The sequence below is a fragment of the Mustela nivalis genome, assembly GCF_964662115.1.
Source record: "Mustela nivalis genome assembly, chromosome: 1".
Lineage (NCBI taxonomy): Eukaryota > Metazoa > Chordata > Mammalia > Carnivora > Mustelidae > Mustela > Mustela nivalis.
Genome location: NC_139020.1, coordinates 107,250,165 through 107,270,853, shown reverse-complemented (window position 1 = coordinate 107,270,853; position 20,689 = coordinate 107,250,165). Strand labels below are relative to the sequence as shown.

General features: G+C 44.8%; 1 protein-coding gene across 1 annotated transcript; it reads left to right on the top strand.

Moving 5' to 3' along the window:
- Nucleotides 1-1,175: 1,175 nt before the first annotated feature.
- On the top strand, nucleotides 1,176-5,710 carry RTP2 (receptor transporter protein 2). Its single transcript, XM_082686581.1, has 2 exons — nucleotides 1,176-1,465; nucleotides 4,344-5,710. Exons 1-2 carry the CDS (start codon nucleotides 1,302-1,304, stop codon nucleotides 4,858-4,860), a joined length of 681 nt encoding a protein of 226 aa, XP_082542707.1. The 5' UTR covers nucleotides 1,176-1,301; the 3' UTR covers nucleotides 4,861-5,710.
- The last annotated feature ends 14,979 nt before the right edge of the window (nucleotides 5,711-20,689 follow it).

The window sequence follows — 20,689 nt, the reverse complement described above, 5'->3', positions numbered from 1 at the left end:
ACAGTCTCTTCCAGCTCCAACCAACCTCTTCCATGTTGCATGTTGTTCCTCTGTGTGCCTCCATCTTTCCAGGGATCTGGTTTCCAGATTAAAGAATCAGGGTGGATTATGGCTAGAAGAGACCCTAGATACTCTCTAGCCAGCCTTCCCTGTGCAGGTGGGAAGATGGAAGTCCGCCAAGGGAAACTACTGGGTTCTGAGGCCAAGCAGATTTGCTCAGAGCCTGGACAAGTGTCAAACCACCTGGTTATTTCCCTGCCCTGGCTGCCTCCCTCTGTTGTCTGTGCCTTCAAGTGGATTATGCAAATCTGGAGTCAGGTTCCCTCCTAGTCTCTAAAGTATTTAAATCAAGCATTAGGGAACTGTGGGTGCTTCATGGCCTGGCCTCTCTCAGCAATAGCTGAGATCCAGAAACCTGCAGCATAGAACAAACTTGTTCTTCCAGCAACTTCTTCTGTATGGCCTGGGACCAGAAACCAAACACAAGCTCTAACAATTCTAAGACTCTAGGAATCTGAAATGTTATCATTGTGCTTTTTACAGCATGTCAGATTGCCTTCTATCTCACAACTTGCTTGAGATCTTTCTGAGCGAAGGGCATCTTACTCCTATCCCAATCCCTACGTGTTAAGAGCTCAGTAGTACTCTGATAAATGAATAAATGAGTTTGGTTTTGGAAGGCCTATATCTGAGTCTTGGATGAGGCTCTTAGAGCCATGTAAACCTCAGTTTCCGGACCTGAAAGGAGGGGAGTTAATTCCCACTTTGGCCAGCACACAGGTCAAGCAATTGATGAATTATAAATAGCGAATGATGGTCCCCACATATAAGGAGGCCTGTGAGCTGCAGGCTCTGCATTCCCTCAGCCCTTGCTTCTCTTTGGCTCCTTAGGGTGTCATAATCACTATAGCACACAGTGCATAAGATACTTGGAAGGGCAGTGGGTTGAAACAGTAGGGGAAGCAGGAGGGGAAGACCCCTGAATGCCTGGGTGGCTGTGATCTGGGTCTGAGCCTCCCAGCCTGCCCCTTCCACCCAACCCTGCCTTCCCAGCCCAGCTTTGGTCCCTGGATCTCTCTCCTGGGACTTCCCTCCTCCCCAGGCCTGGCTCTTGGCTCCCAGCCCAGCTACCATGGAAACAGGTACCAGGGTGACAAAGGATAGTGCTGGGTCCTGTTTCCACCTAGTCCTGCTGATGAGTATTTTCAGACCACAAACACTGAACTGCTCTGCATCCATCTGGGCTCTTTCTGTGTGCTCACTCAGGCAGAATTCAAGTTTCCCTTCCTACGACCAGGACCATGTCTACCAGCCTGACCACTTGTGAGTGGAAGAAGGTCTTCTATGAGAAGATGGAGGTGGCCAAGCCAGCTGATAGCTGGGAACTCATCATAGATCCCAACCTCAAGCCCAACGAGCTGGCCCCAGGCTGGAAGCAGTACCTGGAACAGCATGCCTCGGGCAGGTGAGCAGCCCAGGTGGGAGGGGTCTACAGGCAGCCTTGGGGGCATCTTCCAAGGGGAGGCAGAGAGATCCATGGAGCCTGGTCCTAAGGTCAGCTCTAGTTAGAGGACAGAGAAGGAACTTCCAAGGGGGTCAAAGAGGCCTAGGTTCTAATCCCAGCTGTACCACTGACTCCCTGGGTGACCTTGGCAAGTTGTTTTCTGTCTCTGGGTCAGACAAAGAGCTAAAATGTCCTTACAATCTCTGACATTTTAGATGTTTTCACATTTTCATAATCTCTTAAAGAATAATGGGGACTGAGGGGAAGAGGCCATGAGGTCCACTGGGAAAACCTTTAGCTTAGGGTTGTGGCCTGTGCTCTGCTCCTAGGTCTATTTAGTCAACTTAGTCTAATTTGACCTAAGTACAAAAACATTTATTGTCTACCTGCTATGTTCTAGAAACTGCCTTTATGGCTAACTAATTCTATGAACTGGCAAAAATTCCCTTTCCCTTCCCCCCAATTTTCACATTCACAAAACCAGAAAGTTGGCCTTAGGTGACCAGTTAAAACCATTCCAGCTCTATTGTCTATGGGCCTGCGACAAAAAGACTTAGCTTGGGACACAATTTCCCTTAGGTCCTTAAAGTCCAGTGTCCTATACCTCATATGAATCTCATGCTTTCCATAGTGCAAGGAGTCCTTGAGGCTAAGGGGACATATCCATCTGAAGCCCACATGCCTCTCCTTCTTCTAGACTGTGATTTGAGATCAGAACCACAGAATTCCCTGCCCAAGCTGCTTCAAACTCACCTTCAGGGCCTATGCAGGCCTCTTCCCCAAGTCCACTGATTCAGGGAAAGATGGTTCCCCGGGCCCTCAGGGAGGCCAACAGGTGGCTATATTTTGGGGATGTGGATACGCAGAACTAGAACACAAAGAGTGGGTTATTCATGCACGTTTTATGGTGAGGCATGCTGATGGGGGTGGCACTAGGGGGCAGGCTGTGGGTGGGGAGCTTCTGTTTGTACTCTTGTTCTAAGACCTATCAATGTTAGAATGAACTTGTCTTTGGGACAAAAGACAGAGAGGCAGAGGTTGGTTGGTTTATTTCAATTCACATCAATTCCGGAAACATTATTGTGCACCTGTTATACACTGGGTCCTGGCTTTGTCTCTGGCTGGCTGTGTGTACATGGATAGCTCTCTTTCTCTCTGCTTCTGTTTCATCCCAATAAAATGAGGTTGACTAGATGATCTTTAAGGTCCCTTGCACTAGATCTGCTGTTTAGAAATTGAAGGTCTGAGATCTAGCTTGAGGGAGAAGAAACAACTCTGCATTGGTTTGATTAAAAAGCTGTAAAAGAAGGAGACAGAACACACGAAGCTCCTGAGTTGGCTGTTGCAAAGGGCTGGGAACTTGGGCCCAGGAGCCCAGGGGCCTGGGGGATTAGGGGCTGAGCTCCACGGGCTTGTGGCTGCTCCCTGCCTCAAGTCTCTGCTAGTCCTGTTCCTGGCTGGTGACCTGTGGCTCCCAGCTGGCCTCAGGCAGGCCTTCAGAACTGCAGCTCTTATGTTACTCTACACACAAGCTCACTCTCTTTGTAAGTCTCCTTGTAAGCTTAATCCTGGTGTCCCACAGCTCTGGCCCAATATGAGTGGGGACCAATCAGGCTGTTTCACTGGCCAGTGGGCTATACTGGCCTTGGGCTATACTGAAAGTGTTCTGTGCTTATGTTGTCCATGGGATCCAGGCCTCAGGGTCAGGTTTGGCTTCATCTCTACTCCACAGCCTGGACTGTGTGGTGGTTGGCATTACATAGGTACTAAGTGGTGTCTGTTGCACTGAATTGAGATCCTCATCAGAAGTCCTTTGGGCCATTATACAGGGGACCCAGAGAGAGTCGTCAGTGAGGGCAGACCCAGTAGACGCTCTACTGTTAAGCAGTTCTAACAGGTTCTGGAAGAGGTTCCTCGCAGGAAGGAAGGGACTGTCCTGGAGGCAACGAGTGTTCCATCACTGAAGGTGAGCAAGGGACACTTGAGGGAGTGGGGCTTGGCTATGAGTCCCAGACCACTTCCTCCCACCAAGCTTAAAGCTGGGACTCAAGGGGGCCCACTTTGTCTCAAGTGTGGCCTGTGTGTATGTAACTGTGCACCTGTGCATGTGTGTGGAAGATGCTGAAGACTAGCATCCATTTTCCAGTCTCTGTGGCAAGGCTAGTGTGGGGTCTAGGGATGATTTGTCAATGGGTAAGAGGGTGTTTTTTGTTAAGGTACAGGGAGCAAACTTTCTAGTCCTCCCCCTGTTGGTCCATCACCCATCCATGGTCCATCACCCTTCCACCAGTCCATCTGGTGGATTCTTTGGTGGATTCTTGGAGGTTATTCTCTGAATTATCCTTGGTGGCCCATGCTCAAGTCGTTCAAGCATCTCCTTTCCTCCCCAGAGCAGGCAGGATGCATGAGTGAGACAGGTAGAGACAGGGGGTCTGAGTGAAAGGAGCCTTATTGGGCACCATCATCCTGCAATTCACAGATGAAAAATAAGGCTCAGATTTGAGGGGTGAGCCCTATGCAGGTACAGGTGCATGTCCTGAGTTCATTAGGCTCAAGGGTTGCTGAGGCCACAGGAAGGTGTGCAGGGTGCAGGCTGGAGAGACTGCTAGAAGCCAGATGGCTCCAGTACCAGGCTCCTGAGGACACTGCTTGAGTCCCAGGTGAGTTCACTGAGAGGAGGCAGAGCGTGTGGAGCGCTAAGGAACCCAAGGGACAGCCAACAAACAGCCTTTACCTCTAGGCACAGGCACGCAGGACTCATTCTTTCTGGGCTCCTCCAGGGCAGGCTGTCGCTGGGAGGGAGGCGGACCCTCTCCATCCTTCCCTCCCCTCCCCGCAGGTTCCACTGCTCCTGGTGCTGGCACACCTGGCAGTCAGCCCACGTCGTCATCCTCTTCCACATGTACCTGGACCGCGCCCAGCGGGCGGGCTCGGTGCGCATGCGCGTCTTCAAGCAGCTGTGCCACCAGTGCGGAACCGCGCGGCTGGACGAGTCGAGCATGCTGGAGGAGAACATCGAGGGCCTGGTGGACAACCTCATCACCAGCCTGCGCGAGCAGTGCTACGATGAAGATGGCGGCCAGTACCGCATCCACGTGGCCAGCCGCCCCGACGGGGGTCCGCACCGCAGCGAGTTCTGCGAGGCCTGCCAGGAGGGCATCGTGCACTGGAAGCCCAGCGAGAAGCTGCTGGAGGAGGAGGCGACCACCTACACCTTCTCAGGGGCCTCCAAGCCAAGCACCCAGGAGGGTTCGGGCTTTAACTTCTTCTCCCTTCGCTGGTGCCTCATCGGGGCCTCCCTTTGCCTGCTCATTGTCTACCTGCAGTTCTCCTTCCGCGGCTCTTCCTTCTTTTAGTGGAGCCGCGCATGTGGGCTGGGAGTGGGGGAAACCGTTCTGCTTGTGATTGTTCTGCAGAGTCAACATATGCTTTGGACAGCTCTCTCTTGGCCTCAGTTTATTCCTCTGCAAAATGGGAGGTTTGCTCTCGGGGATATATAATGGTCCTTCCATTAAAATTTACAGAGGGGGGTCTAAGTTGGATTTAGGCTTGGTGGTAGTAGTAAACCCACAGGGAGGTCTCTTTTCCCTCCACTTCCTCCGCCCCCATCTCTACCCCACCTGTCGCTCCATTTCCATCTCCCACACCCCATTGGGACCCTAGTAGGTCCTGTCGTGCCCTGGCCTCATCTCAGGTTCATGTTCAGCCTCTGACCTGCCACTGTTCCCCTTGGAGTAGCAGTGATCCCTCCCATACATCAATACTCAGTGCATCTTGATTTAGTCCCTCTTTTGGAGAGTCTGCTCCCACCATTCTGAAAGTTTCAGATTTCGGCTTTGGTGCTAGAGCTGCACTCTCCACTTTGGTAGTCACTAGTTTTATGAGACTATTTACATTTCAATTAATTAAAATGAAATAAAATTACAAATTCATTTCCTCAGTTGCACCAGCCACATATCAAGTGCTCTGTAGCCATGTGTGGTGAGTGGCTGCCGTATTGGGCTATGTAGACATAGAACATCATCACAGAAATTTCTATAGGACAGCACTAGTCTAGAGATTGAAAATCTCACTTCAATGTATGTGAATTCATAAAAATAAGAGGGGGGCACAGGTTTAAAGGATGTATCATGGAGCCTTCTAGGGACGGGGACAGGTAGGGATGAGGTGTGTTAGAGATACACAAATAAATTTGTAATCTCTGTGTTTCTGGCTGTCAGTGGATTGGGATTTGTGGGTCCCAGTCTTGTCTAAACTTATCTTCTGGGAAGGAGGACCCTGTTGAAATACACTACAAGATGATGGCACTCAATCTCTCTTGCTTTCACTGTGTGTGGGGGGGGTGTATGGGGGGGTGTCTTAGAGAATATATTTCTGTGTTTTAAAGGAATGTGTGAGCTACAGCTAATTACCACTAATTACACAATGCAGGGAAATACTCCTCTGCCATCTTGAATAAAAGTACCATTCAGCCAATTCTTTGGCTATCCTGGCTATCCTGTTCATGGCTATCCTGTTCCTGGGAAGTATCATATTAAGCAGATCTGGAATCTTTCAGGTACAGTGGACCTATGTGTCTCCATCCAGAGAAAGTGATGACCAAGGGGAAGCATGAGTAGTGGAGGCAGACAGTACCTGTCTGCTAGCACCTTCTCCTTTTCCCAGTCCATGAGACTGCCCCATTAGGGGGAATGTATTTGCTATGCCCATTTTCTTAGGCACAGCTGTGACTTGGGCAATTTGACTCATGGTTCGGTGTGAGATGACCTTGTGTTTATTATTGTCTGGAATAGGAAACAGAAACTCTCTTATTCACACTCCTCATTCTTTCCTGACATTCACACCTTTCCATAGCCCACCCTTAGAGCATCTATCCCAAGTGGTTTCTAAGAACTGATGATGAGGTTCAAGGCTGGTGTGTCCAGCTAGCTACATTTGGAGAGGGGGGTTGATTTGGACACTGTGTCCCACCTGGCCACTTGATATCAGGCTGGCTTTATTCTCCAGCTTTAGCAGGGGGGCTCTGACGTCTTGTCTGAATTCCCCTCTGGATTTGTAGGCGCAGAAAGGTAGGCCGTCTGGAAGAAGCTACCTCTCTTTGGTGGGTACACTAGAGGTACAGGAGACCAGAGCATTTGTGAACTGGGGGCATGAGACATTGTGTTCGCTTCTGTTAGCTACAGAGAATGCTGAACTGGGCCTGGGAAGAGTGTATGCCCCATGGGGTGCTGCTCAACTGCAGACACAGGGTGGCTTCTGGGGGTCAGCCACGCTTCTGCCTGTCTCACCTGCTCTAGATGTTGCATCTTATACCTCCTTCTGGAAGATTCTGTGATGGCAGTTGTGCCTCATCCTCCCCTTTCTGTTTCCTCTCTGTTGTGATGTTCCCTCTCTCTCCCCTCCCTTACACACCGGGGTTTCTCTGGAGGCTCTCTGTTGGTCTTCCTGGGTACCACGTACATGCTCACGTGGTAGGTTCTCATGCCTGGGAACTCCCAGTCTTTGTAGCTCTAGGAGCACTGCCACCGAGCTCCAGGCCCACAGACCAAGTGGCCTGATCCCTGGGAGCTCCCTCAGCATGACGAAGACTGATCTCTTCACTTTGCCATCCAAACTTGTTCCTTCCACTTGTTAGAAATCTAGGAGTTATCTCCTAATCCTCCTTGACTGCCTTCCTTACCCGTCCCTGCACAAATGGATCAATCAACATGACCTGTTGATTGTTCTTCCCAAGTTCCTCTGGCTTGGTCTCCGTTCTTTCTTCCCACTTCTGGCTGCCCAGACTCATCCTTTGGTGTTCCTTGACTCTGCAGCCTCCTTAATAGTCATCAAACTTCTAACGTCCCCTCAGACAGTCTGCCCTGCCCTCTACCACTCTCTAGTGATTTCTATCAATCAGATATAGTTAGCTCACTGCTTAAACTCTTCCAGAGATCTTTCCTGCTAATGGACAAAACTTAGTCTCATTAGCTAGGCAAGCCTCGTTTTCTAAGTAATAATAATAATACAAGAACATTCATTGAGAAGGAGCTCAATAAGCAGTTGTTATTATAATTTACTGTGTGTGAGGTGCCATGCTAAATACTTTGTGTACATCATCTGTTCTGAAAACAACCATTTGAGGCAGACACTATTATCATCTTTAGTATGGCTGAGGCTCAGACGCTGGTTTATGTGAACCCAGTGAATAGGTCCCAGAGCTAAGGTTGAAATCCAGGGTCTCTCTGATTTAGAACTTCAGTTCTCGGTCACGATGTTATCCTGCCAGTCCCAACAAGCCAGTGCTCCTCAAACTGAGATGTCCGCTCTCCAGGAACCCTGTCCCGATCTGCCTTTCAGGAGCCTTTTCTTCAGGGTCAGCTGGAGCCTTAGCTTCTGTGTGAAGACTTCATTCGCATCTCACCCCCGTGGGACGGCCTCTGCTACTGTGCTTGTCATGTTGTGTTGTCACTGCTGTCTGCACATGTGTCTGCTAACCACAGTCACTTGTTTTTCACTTACCTCTCCTCAGTACCTGGCACACAGTAACTGCTTAATCAGAAGGTTGATGGACTAATTTCTTGTCTTGGATGCAGTAAAATCTCCCACACCTTCCCTCCCACCAAGAACCACCCTGTGTATGTTTTGTGGACTGTGGTACCCCCAAATTGGGAGGGAAGTACATACTAACTTTTGCCAACTATTATGTATAATCTCAAACCCTTACTAGCAACTCTTGAGATAGACACTGTAATTATCCTCACTTACAGAGGGGAAAATGAGTCTGAGCAAGATGTTTAGTTTTGCAAGGCTTGGAGCTGGTTAGTGGAGGAGCCCAGATGGCCAACAAATGAAGAACGAGATAAGCCTGTATGGCTTAAAACATGACAGGTACTGAGACCCCCAGCACCTTGCCCAGAGGGCAGAGCCACCCTCTAACATCTGGATGCCATCTGGACTTCAGACCAATAACTGAAGACAGAAAGGGAGGCTGGATTTCTAGAAACGTGGTAACAGAGAAGTCTGAAAAATGTCTACTGGAATAGATGACAGGAAGTTTAGGAGACCTCTCGTAGACATTCAGTGTAAGATTAGCCCAATGATCATGTGCCTCTGATGCTGTTATGGGGAATGAATATTTGTACCCCACTTCTCATGTGGCCTTTGTGACCTGGAAAGAGATGTTTCTTCTTATTATTAGTTTTTGGTGTCTGTGTATATCCTACAACTACATCTGTGTATATCCTACAAGTACTAGGAGTTATAGGAAGGCAATGCTCTGTAACCCCCATGTACATCTTTGTGGTGATTTTATACCATTGAATAAGCACAGATAGCATGCATTGGTTGCTGGTTGGCAGTCTGCAGACTCCCTGATGAAGAGTACAGTAAAGCATGTAAAAGAATGTGATGCCAAGACTCAAGATCTGGGTACTAGTCCAAGGATACAGTGGAATGGATCAGTATAAACCCATTAAAAAAAAAACAGAAAAAATTGTATTGAGGTATATTCTATGGTTATAGAGTTATATTTTCTTCCATAAGTCAATATACATATACTCTATTTGATTGCTTGCTTGTCCTAAGTTCCACGATCACAAAGGTAATCAGACAGTTTCTGACTTGGAGGACCCATAATGTGCGCTAATCAATGCTATGCTAGGAGAGAAGGCAACCTAATCATGTTTCAGGGGCTCGGGGCTTGGATTGGTTTCTTAGAAGAGGAGTCATGCAGTGGGTATGTCTTGAAGGATGTATGGAAGTGGTTGGGAGGTCAAGACTAGGGAGCCCCAGGGAGGGAGCCAGGAATAACCCATTTCATATCCAGGAAGCAGTAAGCAACCAAGTACCAAGAAGTCAGGAGGATAGAGCACAAGAGGAATCTGGGAACAAGGCTAGCAAAAAGGCTAGCTAGTATCTGACTTTCCTACCTTGTGGAAAACAAGGTAGGCTGGAATTGGGTAAAAATGGTTTTCTTGGCTCAAGTAAGGAGTGAGGGAGGAATATTTTGATTTATGGTAAACATTTTATTGTTAGTTTTAGAATTTGTCTTAATTTTTTTTAAGATTTTATTTATTTATTTGAGAAAGCAAAAGAGAGAGAGAGAGAGAGAGAGAGAGAGCATGAGCAGGGGGAGAGGTTGAGGAAGGGAGAGAACCAGACTCCCCATTGAGCAGGGAGCCGGATGCAGGACTTGATGATCCCAGCACTCTGGGATCATGACTTAAGCCAAAGGTAGATGCTTAACAGACTGAGGCACACAGGTGCCCCCAGAACTTGTCTTTAAAAGAAAATGAAAAGATAATACTGAACAGCAATCTTACCCTGGTGCCTCCTAGAAGCATTAGAATGGCTGCAGGTGCTATACCTGACACCACCTGTGAATGAGAGGAAGCATTTAATCTCCCCTCACTGCAATCTCCATCCACACTTCTCTCTCTCCCCAGCAGCTGAGAAGACTCTCAGCCTCCGCTTTAGGGATAGACATGAAGGATGTCTTCAAGTGCTCTGCGGGCAATGAGAATCTGGGCTGCAGATCACAAAGCTATTAACTTCAGTGACATAACAGAAAACGTTGTTTATTCAATACTGAAATAAGGTCAATTAACTATTTTAATAATCAATGAAAGTAGGCAATTTGTTTCTGGTCCCAATTGTTCACATATGTTAAACTCAACTGAGGACAGTTATGGTACAAATGATTTTTCCTTTTTTACTCCTTTTTATAACTATAATTCAAACAAATTACTTCCTTAAATATTTGACTATACCTATGTCCATATCCATTATAGATACATTGAACAAGAATAAATGTTTCTAACAGAATAAAATGTTTCTAACAGAATAAAATATGCAAAACTTTTGATGTGTGTGTGTGTGTTTATACATCAGTAAGTGCTTATATAAAAGGTGAGAAAGAGAAAAGCAGCCTCTGGCATCTGGGAGCTGCCCTAACCTTCACAGCTGGTTGTGGTGTTCGACTGTTGAACACAAACACTTCATAAAACACCAACCTCAATCGGATCTTTCTGGGGTGATGCTGGGTCAAGGCAAGCATAAGACCACTCTGTAACTGTATCTGAATAAAAACAGAAGCATGCACATTGTTCAAACTGCAAAAGATGACCAAACAACCCCCCATCGTGGCCAATATGAATGGCCACTATTTCTTTACCAGTCATATCTCCTGGCCTTGTAGATAAGAGTAATTAAGATATCCCATCATAGAATTATCCCCACTTTCTTATAATATCCATTCCAGAGTGCTGCCCATTTGCATAAACCTTCCCCCACCTGTCACATGCCCCAGTGCTACAGTGTGTCTTTTCTAATGCCCTCTTACTGAGATGCTTCAAGTTTGCTAAATGCATCCTTGATCTTTGCAATCAATCAAAAAACCCAACTTTGTTTGGTAACATGTGTGTTTCTTGTGGTCTTTGGAAATTGACAAGGAGGTTATATATCACTTCTTCTAGTATCCATGGGGTGTTCGGATGTCTCCGTGAACTCAAAAACAAAAATACGTAGAAAGAGTTTTTTCTGACTCTGAGATATTTAACTCAGAAAACCAAACAATTAATCAAGTAAAATAAAATTTAAGCACTTAGATGTTTTAAAAGGGTGTTTCTAAATCTTAGGATAAAAATGAAATATATGTATGTGTCTTTATTTAGAAGTTAAGGAGTGCAACTTCATGTAAAAATTATTTCTATTTCATGCTTTGTAATCCTTTAACAACCTATTTTATAGTATGGGTAGACTTTTAAAAATTTTATTTCCCATAAAAAGTTAGACAACAGGGGCACCTGAGTGGTTTAGTAGATTAGGTATCTGACTCCTGATTTTGGCTCAGATCACAGTCTCAGGGTTGTGAAATCGAGTCCCACAATCGGCTCCATGTTGGGTGTAGAGCCTGCTTAAGATTCTCTCTCTCCATCCCTCTCTGCCTTCCACCCTGCTCATGCCCTCTCTCTCTCTCTCCCTTCTAAAAAGAAAAAAAAAAATTTAACAACAAATGTCTATTCTAGTACTGATCATATTCACATTTTCGGAAAATGTATTTTTACCCATATTCTTAAATCTATTTCAAGAATGTTACATAAGCTATTAATTCTTTTGGTAGAATAGGGACAAATTTCACATACCCTCTTCCCTGCCAACTTGGATTTCCAGTTTTGTTAGAATGAGCTAATATTTTATTACTAAATTAAGAAAATCCTTTATGGCTTATATGGTTTCTTTCAAGAACTGTATTAGACACATGCAGTATGTTTCATAATGTTAATTTAGAAATTGACTTTTAAATTTAAAATTTTATTTCTCCTCACCATCTTTATGCAAGCCCACCCAACTTTTGAGGTCTTTATTTTGATTTATTTTCTTCCTTTCATTTGAAGCACTTTTGTGAGAAGTATTTTCAGAGAGGGGCTGTGGTTGGTTTGGCTGTCCAAGATTTCTGTTGCTTTTATTTCCCCAGAATAGCTTGGCTAAGATTATATTCTGTGATCACAATACTTTGTTTATTTATTTATTTTGTCTCAAAACTTGGTGGCATCATTTCAATGTCTTCTGGAGCTTATTGAGACAGAGAAAAATTTTGTTATCAACCTAATTTTTCCTTTCTTTTACATTGCCTGATATAACGTAAAATGTATGTGTGTGTGTATGTGTGTGTGTGTACAATAGCCTCACAAATCTTGTAGAGAATACAGTGCAGAGAGTTTCTGAGGTTTTGCTTGTTTTGTTTTATTTCTTGTAGTAACGTCATCCACGGAGGAGAGGGAGACATTTATTCTGATTTTTTAGATTGTCTTTATGTGTTTGAACTATAATTTTTCATATAATTAATGATTTTTCTCCCCCGATGCTTAGAGCAGGGAGATGGAGGGAGTGTTCTGTTATAGACTGTGTTGTGTCTCTTCAAATTATTTGGTCTCTGACAAAAGGAGAAGAAAAATGCCTTATTTCCTAGAAGTTTAGTTTACTGGAAGAGAGGTCATGTTATCAAGGGGTTGATAGGGAAGGAGTCTCCCTTAGATGTAGCTACCCTGCATGGCCATAGGAGTATGGCAAAACTGTCCTTTTCTGTATTTTGTGGAAAATCAATTTGTTGTTGTAGAATTGCTTCTCTCGCTGACTGCCAAGAATACCTTATTAGAAGTTGACTTTAATAGTGGTATTCCCTTGCTTCACTTTTCTGCAAATTTAATCCAAAATTAGAGCAGTGACTAGATGCTTCCTGTGTAGCGACCTGGTGTAGTTCCAGAAGTGGGGTGGAGACTTGCCCCCTGTGACTGTCCTTCCACTGTCCTTGCCACTCCAAGCCTGGAAAGATGGAGGAGAGGTGATCTTTTCCTCTTAGTGCTGAGGTGAACTTTTTTTTGCATATGGAGATCCACAGATTGGTCCGCATTCAGTGGCATTGGGCTTACCATGGTATCATACATATATCTCTCAGCATTTTGGGAATGTAACATTTGTGGTTCCCAGTGAATACAGATATCTCTCTCTTTCTACTTTACATTTGATTATGCCATAGGGAATTTAGAAAGTTTAGAAGTTTCGGAGGATAGGTACATTGGCTGACATGTACCACCTTGAACCTGAAGGTATAACTTCTAATTTGGATTTTAAAATTCTACTCCTGTAAACTTACTTGAATTTTCACTAGATCAAGATAGTAAATAAATAACCTATATAGATTTAGATACATATTAGGTGACATTAAGTAACCATTAAAAAAAAAAATTAGTACATTGTATTCATGCATCTCTGGTCCTTCAAAGAGTTCTTTTCTTAGGTGTGACTGACCACTAGTTCTCTCCTAAAATCCTTTGTCCCATTTTCCACAGTAGTAGGCTCTTAGCTGGGCATACAACCTCGTAGAATAAAGCCTACTTATCTCAGACCCTTTGCAGGTAAGTTATGTCTTTGTGACTAAATTCTGGCCAATAGGACGTAAGTTACACAGAATGAAAAGCATTGAGGAAACTTCCTTAAAAGACAGTGTTTAGGTAACAGATGGCTGTTTAATAGAAAATTAGTGGCATAAAACAATAGTAATAGTTGTTATCTTTCATGGCTGCTGAGGGCAGAAAGAACTCAACTGAGGGTTTCCAACTGGCTGTCTCTCATGCAGCTGCACTCAGTTGCTGGAGCTGAAGCATGGAGGGCTGGCTGGGTAACTTTTTTCATGGAGTCCAGAGTCTCCTTCATGTGGGCTATTGAGCCACCAGGCTGAAGGTGTCAAGAATGAGAATCCCAGTGAGGAAAGCAAAGTTTAAAATTTCTTTTGTGACTTAGCTTGGCAATCACATAGTGTCAGCGTACCATATTCAATCAGAACAATCACAAAATTTTCCCAGTTTCAGAGAGAGAGTAAATAACTCACTTTTCAATAAGAGTGTGTCAAAGGCACACCAAAAGCAAAACATATGGATTGGGATCTGTTGTTATTCCCACAGATGATGACTATGATGACCATGTGTCTTTTGTTCTCCTCACCTTTAATTTTTTTTGGGGGGGCAGTTAAGCCAGCTGCCTCAACACAGATCTGCTATCTGTGGTCATGAGGCCAAAACCACACATGACAGAGAGACAGATAGAAGTTACCTAGTACCTAATACCACCAAATACCTTATCAGCCATGGATCATCAACCTGAAATTTTATGCACGAGAGAAATAAACATCCTAGCTCTTAAAGCCACCCGTGACTATTTTGAATTTTGGGTCACTAGGAACTGAACCAGACCACCAGGAACACATCAGGGCCCTAGTTCATTAGTCTGCACATTGGAGCCTCAGTCACATAGCATCAAGTGCTGCCTCCCAAACTCACCATGCATCCCTGGCATTCTTGATGTCCAAGGCTGCAATTCTCTGGTCCTCATTCTTCACCAACAACTAGTTTACTCCCCTCCTTCAAGTCCAACAACAACAAAAAATGCCCATCTTTTAGGAAGCTGTCTCAGATGCCTAGAGACAGAATTAAGGATGTCATCCAGCACATTCTCACACCCTGTTTTGTGAGCCTACACTTAACAAATCCACACTATCTTGAATGGCAGCTATTAGCATATCTTGGAATCTCCTGCTGCCTTATAAATTTCTTGATCATGAGGAGCATTTTACATTTATCTTTATTGTCTTCCTGCTTGGCAGTTTTCTAGAGCACCCACCTCAGGATCCCTCATGCTCAATAAGGCTCAATAATTTTGTTCTATGAATCTCTATTCACTTTCTCCCTGATGATAGGAGAGAATTTTGTATTCATAATTTTGTACTTTTTTTTAGAGAGGGCACTGTCTCTGGATTCATTTTTTCCTAGGAAAATATGAAATGGGAAATGTTCTATGAGGAGCAAGTAGACATTGAAAGAAGGAAATGTGCACACAGGTCCTGCAGACACTTGGACCAGGATGAGCAGTTTAAGAGAGACTACAATGTATGGCCAGTTTAGGGACTGGTGAGCCCATGTATTTTCTAGAGGGTGAAACATTGGTGCAAACCAAACTTTAAGAAGTTGAAACCAGGGGCGCCTGGGTGGCTCAGTGGGTTGAAGCCTCTGCCTTTGGCTCAGGTCATGATCCCAGGGTCCTGGGATCGAGCCCCACATAGGACTCTCTGCTCAGCAGGGAGCCTGCTTCCTCCCCTCTCTCTCTGCCTGCCTCTTTGCCTACTTGTAATCTCTGTCTGTCAAATAAAATAAATAAAATCTTAAAAAAAAAAAAAAAGAAGTTGAAACCACATTTCTGACAGTCTCAAAAACCTGAATAAGGATCATGGACCTTTTTTCTTTTCTTTTTAGGAAGCCATAATTTTTTTTTTTTTTTTGGAGCTTTGAAAGGAGACAGTGATATCATCAGATACATATTTATAAGTTGAATCAGGCCAAGTGTATAGAATATATTTGAAGGAACTGGGTTGGGAGTTGGAGAAGAGACCCAACAGCGAGAGGCCAGTTAGGGAGTTTTTAAAAATAGTTCACAAGAGACATAATATGGTCCTGAATTAGAGTGGTGGCCTACTATGACAGCAATGGAAAGAAACAAAAACGAAATGCAGACCTTTAGAATTCACAAGATGTGATTACTTAAATGTGCCATTAAAAAGGAGAGGGAGAGAAATATGATATGAGAAGAAGTAAATTTAGGCATTATTGGGGGGGTAAATGTGATAGTCAAAGACATTAGGGTCAGCATTCATTCTATATTTGACCAGCATTTTGTGAATATTTCATACATTCCAGGCAATCAGCCATAGTCTCTGCTGTTGAGGAAAACCCTTTTGCCAGGAGCCCAACATGCATACAAAATGTTGTTAGAGAGTAAGGTAATTACTACAATGAAACATAACAAAACAACACATAAATAGTCATCTTATTTCAGAATTGTTTAGATGCATAGGTCTCCTGCTTTGGGTTATGGGTTCTAGAAGAACAAAGCCATATATGGTTTGCATCAGTCCTCTGGAGTTGCCAGAATTAGATCTATACAGAAATGCCCAACCTCTTTTAAAGAAGGAAATGGGACTCTGGAAGGATCTGGAAGACGTAGGTTTAGGTGGGCATGGAATCTGAGGACTGAACAGGACTAGAAGGTTGTTGCTGGTTGCAGGAATCTTTTCTTACCTCTTTCACCTCTCCTTGGATCAAAGAACCAAGCTTTCCTGCTACACCAGTCCTCTTAGAAACCCTGTTCCCTTTAACCCCTGCTATCACATGTTGATGAGCCAAAGGGTTTATTTTTTTCTCAGGGCATTTCATTGGTTCATCAGTTTATAATAAAAGATTTATGACTAAGAAGTGCAGAAGTAGGGCAATGGGGAAGAGAGCATAAGAAGATAGTGGTGTAAAAAGATTGAAAGCTGAGTAGATTTCCCATGATGCTGTGGGAAAAAGAAAACCCCCAAACCCCCCAAACCCTCCATATTTGTGTTGTCAGCATTCAGACAAGTACCTACCTGCTACCAATACACTGTGTGGTTTGGGCAAATCACTGCACTCCTCCAGGCTTTTATCAGCACGACCACCCACCACTCCTACTGCGATACGAGGCCTGGTTTCCAGTTTGACCAACTGACGTATACAGACATTGGGGAACTTCCCAGGGAAAAAATTCCACTGCATATCTAAGTGCAATTCAGTTGATTCAGATATGTCTGTCTGAAGGAGGGTGGGATGGGGTCTTGCAGTATTAAAGGTAAGTATTGTTCTGAGGAACATGTGCAGAGGTGTATGTGTGCACTGGATAATGGGGTATGATGTTGTTCTTGTGTTGGCGCAGTCCAAAGTTTTAGAATCACCGGTATAAGGAAATGGCCGTTGGGGGCATCATGGAGAGAGTGATGGTCCAGGGAAGTGTTCTTGGTCCTGGGCATAACGCTGGGAAAGATGGGTCTGGACAGACACAGCAGTGAATGAGGATGGAAATGGCTGCAAAAGGGAGCTCCTGACGCACATGAGGTCTCCTAGGTGGGTCTCCCCTTCATGAAGGAACCTTGCAAATGTAATGACAAGTGGGTGAAAAGGGAGATTATGTAGGTCAATGATTCTGAGACCAGCTATAAATGGGAAATGGATTGTGAGTACAGTTCAGGAGGCTGGAGGGCATTTGGATAACACGCAGGAGGGTGGTTTATATTAGATCTGCAGTGTTCAAACTCAGTTTTCCCTTCAGGCCTTTTGTAGCTATGAAACTCTGTGGCAGAATCCTGTGCAGAGGTCCAGAAAGAATTTCTGCAACATGCCCTTGCCTGTCCTGGCTGTCCCTGAGTCCCCTGTGCGGCAAGCTCTAAGCCTAATTTGGGAAGCCTGTAATGACTAACACTGGCTCAGAAGGTGTCTGTGATCATTTCTAGGGAAAATTCTTTGATTCTATGGCTCAGGCAAAATTCTGTGTCATTTATCAGATTGTGACTTCTTTTCGAAGCCAAGATTGGATTTTAGTCATCTCTGAATCCTTAGCACGGCACCTGTTACAAAGTGCTCAATAATCGAGTGTTTGATGAAAGTGAGTCTTTTTTGCCTAATTCTTTGCAACTCTGGGACCAACACAGTGCTCTCTGCAAAGTGGGTGCTTTTAAAAAGTTGGCAGAATTAAATGAACCAAACCTGGCCCTGAAATTGTAGACGAAGCTGTCATGTACCAATAAAGCCAGCAGAGGGCAGAAGAGTTCAGTTTAACAACATTTGCCTCCCGGAGCCAAAGCAGCTATGCTCAGCCAGGGCAGCAAGAGCAGGTCTGTTTGTTTCATGGGATTAGGAAATGCACAACCAGAAAACGATGGAGACACAAAGCATGAAGGCCTGACATATTAATCGCCAAAGCGGGGTCTGGAGGATTTAGGCTTGGTGGCAGTAGTAAACCCCCCAAAGGCAAAGCCAGGCCCACTGTGCTCAGGTTCTGCTCAGTCAAAGCAGGCACAGGAGGTGAAAAGGATTGTTGGGGATGACTGAGTTAAGAGGATGAGAGAGAAGGTAGACAGCGGCAAGAGCAAGGAAGGGATATGAGAAAGGAGAACACAAGAGGAAGAGAAAGGGAGAAGGGGCAGAGCAGAGTGAGAGGTGAGAGGGAGAGTGGAGGCAGAGTTTGTGACTCCAGCATTTTCTAGAATTGAGTTCTTCAAAGATACAGGCTCTGCATCAGAATCTTTGCAGGGGGCACCCCAGCATCTGTGCATTAAAAATGTTTCCTAGGCAATCGTGTTGTGAAGTCAGGCTTAAGAATTGTTAGTCTAGACGAATATTTGTAGTTTTGACTGTGAGGAAATTGGAGTAGCTGTAGGGCTACGTTCTCTCCACAGGACATCTCTGTGTTTGTGTAGCCCCTGCCACATGCTTCAAAGTGCAGGTCTTAGGATCAGCCCAAAGAGGAGCTTCACAATCTGTTCTGTACTATTCTGAGGGACAGGGCTCTGGCTTCTCGCCTCACTTCTCAGACCCAACTCTTCCGGCGGATGGCTGCCCTGGGAAGGTGCCTGGAAGACCCCAGATTTAACACCTTGTTTTTAGGAGGCAGGTAGGAAAAGAGAATGGAGAGGTGTTCTCTGGGTGGCCCAGTGGGGCAGAGCTCATTTGTCACTTTACTAGGGAGCCCTGCTGAGAAGTCACAGATCAACAAGTGGGAGGCTTCTGGGAAGACTGATAGAGTCACGATGAGAAGGGGAAATTGAGAGGAGAATTAGGGACAAAGTTTCCTTACCTACATCTAGTGGGATGGGAAATGTTGGAGTGGCAGAAAGAGTTGTGACATCAGCCCAGCTGCATACTGTGTAACCTGGGCCCTCTGTCACCTTGGCCACTTGATACTAACACACTCCATTAAATGTGATACACGGGCTCACACTGCTCTTCACTCCTATGGTGTGCCATGGACATATGCCCATGTCAGTGATCATGGATGTGTCCTCCTTAGGCCTTTCAAGAGATGTAAAAACTCTTAAATTTTCAGTAACTATATTAACATTTTTGTATTATGCCTTCACGTCATTCATGGCATATAGGAACAATTATACTGAGCAGTGTTTAAAGGTTTCTCTTTCTGAAGCTCAGGGAGCACTAAGGCTGCATGGATATGTGTTCCTGAGAGTGTCCGCAGTCTAGGGTTGGGGTATACAGAGCATACAAAAGAAAAGAGACTGTTTTCTAATAGTCTTAGAACTTCTTGTAGTCACAGTTATGTGAGGTTCATGATGTTTATCCTACCTACAGAATCCACAGAGACCTCACATAGAAGGAGAGAGAAGTTTATCTTCATCCCAACATATATTTTTTATGGACTACTCTGTACTTCACATTTTTATGGTCTCCGAGGAGGATACAAACACAGCTGAGACAAGGTTTCTCCTCTTCTTACAGATTCCCAAGAAATGGAAATATAAAGTGATCTGTGAGAGTCTCTACTAGGAGCACAGGAGAAGGCCATATTGATTCTAAAAGACTCTTGTAAACATCTTAGAATAAGTTGTCCTGTGTCAACAGATATGTGTTCCAGGTGGAGGGAGGTGTGTGTGCATACAAATGGATTCAAAACACTTCAGGGTGTGTAGAGGAATGAGCAGGTGGCCGAGGTACTGGGAGGCCTGGGATACAAAGAGCGACACAGAGTGACACTGACCAGGAAAGTCAGGGGCTGAGGAACATGACTGTCAGGCTGATCTGCTTGAATTTGAAGTGCTTGGTACTGGGGAGTCATTGAAACCTTTTGAACTGGAAAGTGACAGGATAGAGACCAGACAGAAAAATTCTGCAAGAGACCAGTCTGAGATGTCACCACCCAGTCTCTCTCATGGAAAAAGTTAACCTTACAGCCTTCATTCATTAACACACTCATGCTTCATTATCTCAAACAGTCTCATTAGGCCAGGCTTTGTAGAAGTTGGTGAAAGCCAATTTGGCAGGCAAGTCTGACTCCTCTACCATCAGCAACTATAGAGGCATGAGCTGGGACTCTGCCAACTGAAGTGCAGTCCAACAGAAGCCCTTAGAGGATTGTAAGTTTTCATTCTAGGGCTCCACGGTGACAGGGTTGCTATAGAAGGAAGGTACCTATGGAATTCTCCTGTACTCTACCATTTGGCAAGAAGTCTGCATGCTCACTGTAGACTACCCCATCACCCAAGCCACAAACCACCAAGTTTGCCCTCTATTAGGTGGGTCATATACTCCAAATTGGTCTCCTCCCAACTTAAGTCAAACCTTGAGACAGCTATAAATCTGAGACAATTCAATAAATGAATTCACACTAAAGTGTTAATAGCTATGGAGTTTTGAGGTCTATGTCTCCAAGGAAAAGTATATAAAAGAAAAGAGACTATTTTCTAATGAATTAATTCCAGTATCTGTGTGCTGGATTTCTATGGAAGAGATCTTCCTAGGCCTTCAAATCACGTGTGCTCAGTGTGAGGCACGCCTGCTTCCCTTGGCAGGTCAGAGCATAAGCAGGGACAATGAGCACCCAAAGCCTGGTTCATTTTTATCACCTTTTGGCTCACAACTGGCTGTCTTCCTCTGAGTAACAACAACAAAAACAGGCCTCTATTTTTTACCATGTGTTATGGGTTACCAAGCACTTTCTCTTACATTGTCTGAGCTGGTTCTTAAATCCTATTTTAGCAAAAGCAAGGATTATCACACCCCTTTGAAGCAGGAGAAAACTGAGAACTTGGGTCTAGGGGCCTCAGACATCCAAGCCAGGACTCTTTTC

Coding starts and splice junctions, on each gene's coding strand:
- RTP2 (XM_082686581.1), top strand. CDS start 1,302: ATGTCTACCAGCCTGACCACTTGTGAGTGGAAGAAGGTCTTCTATGAG. Junction 1,466..4,343: donor GAACAGCATGCCTCGGGCAG/GTGAGCAGCCCA, acceptor CCCTCCCCGCAG/GTTCCACTGCTCCTGGTGCT.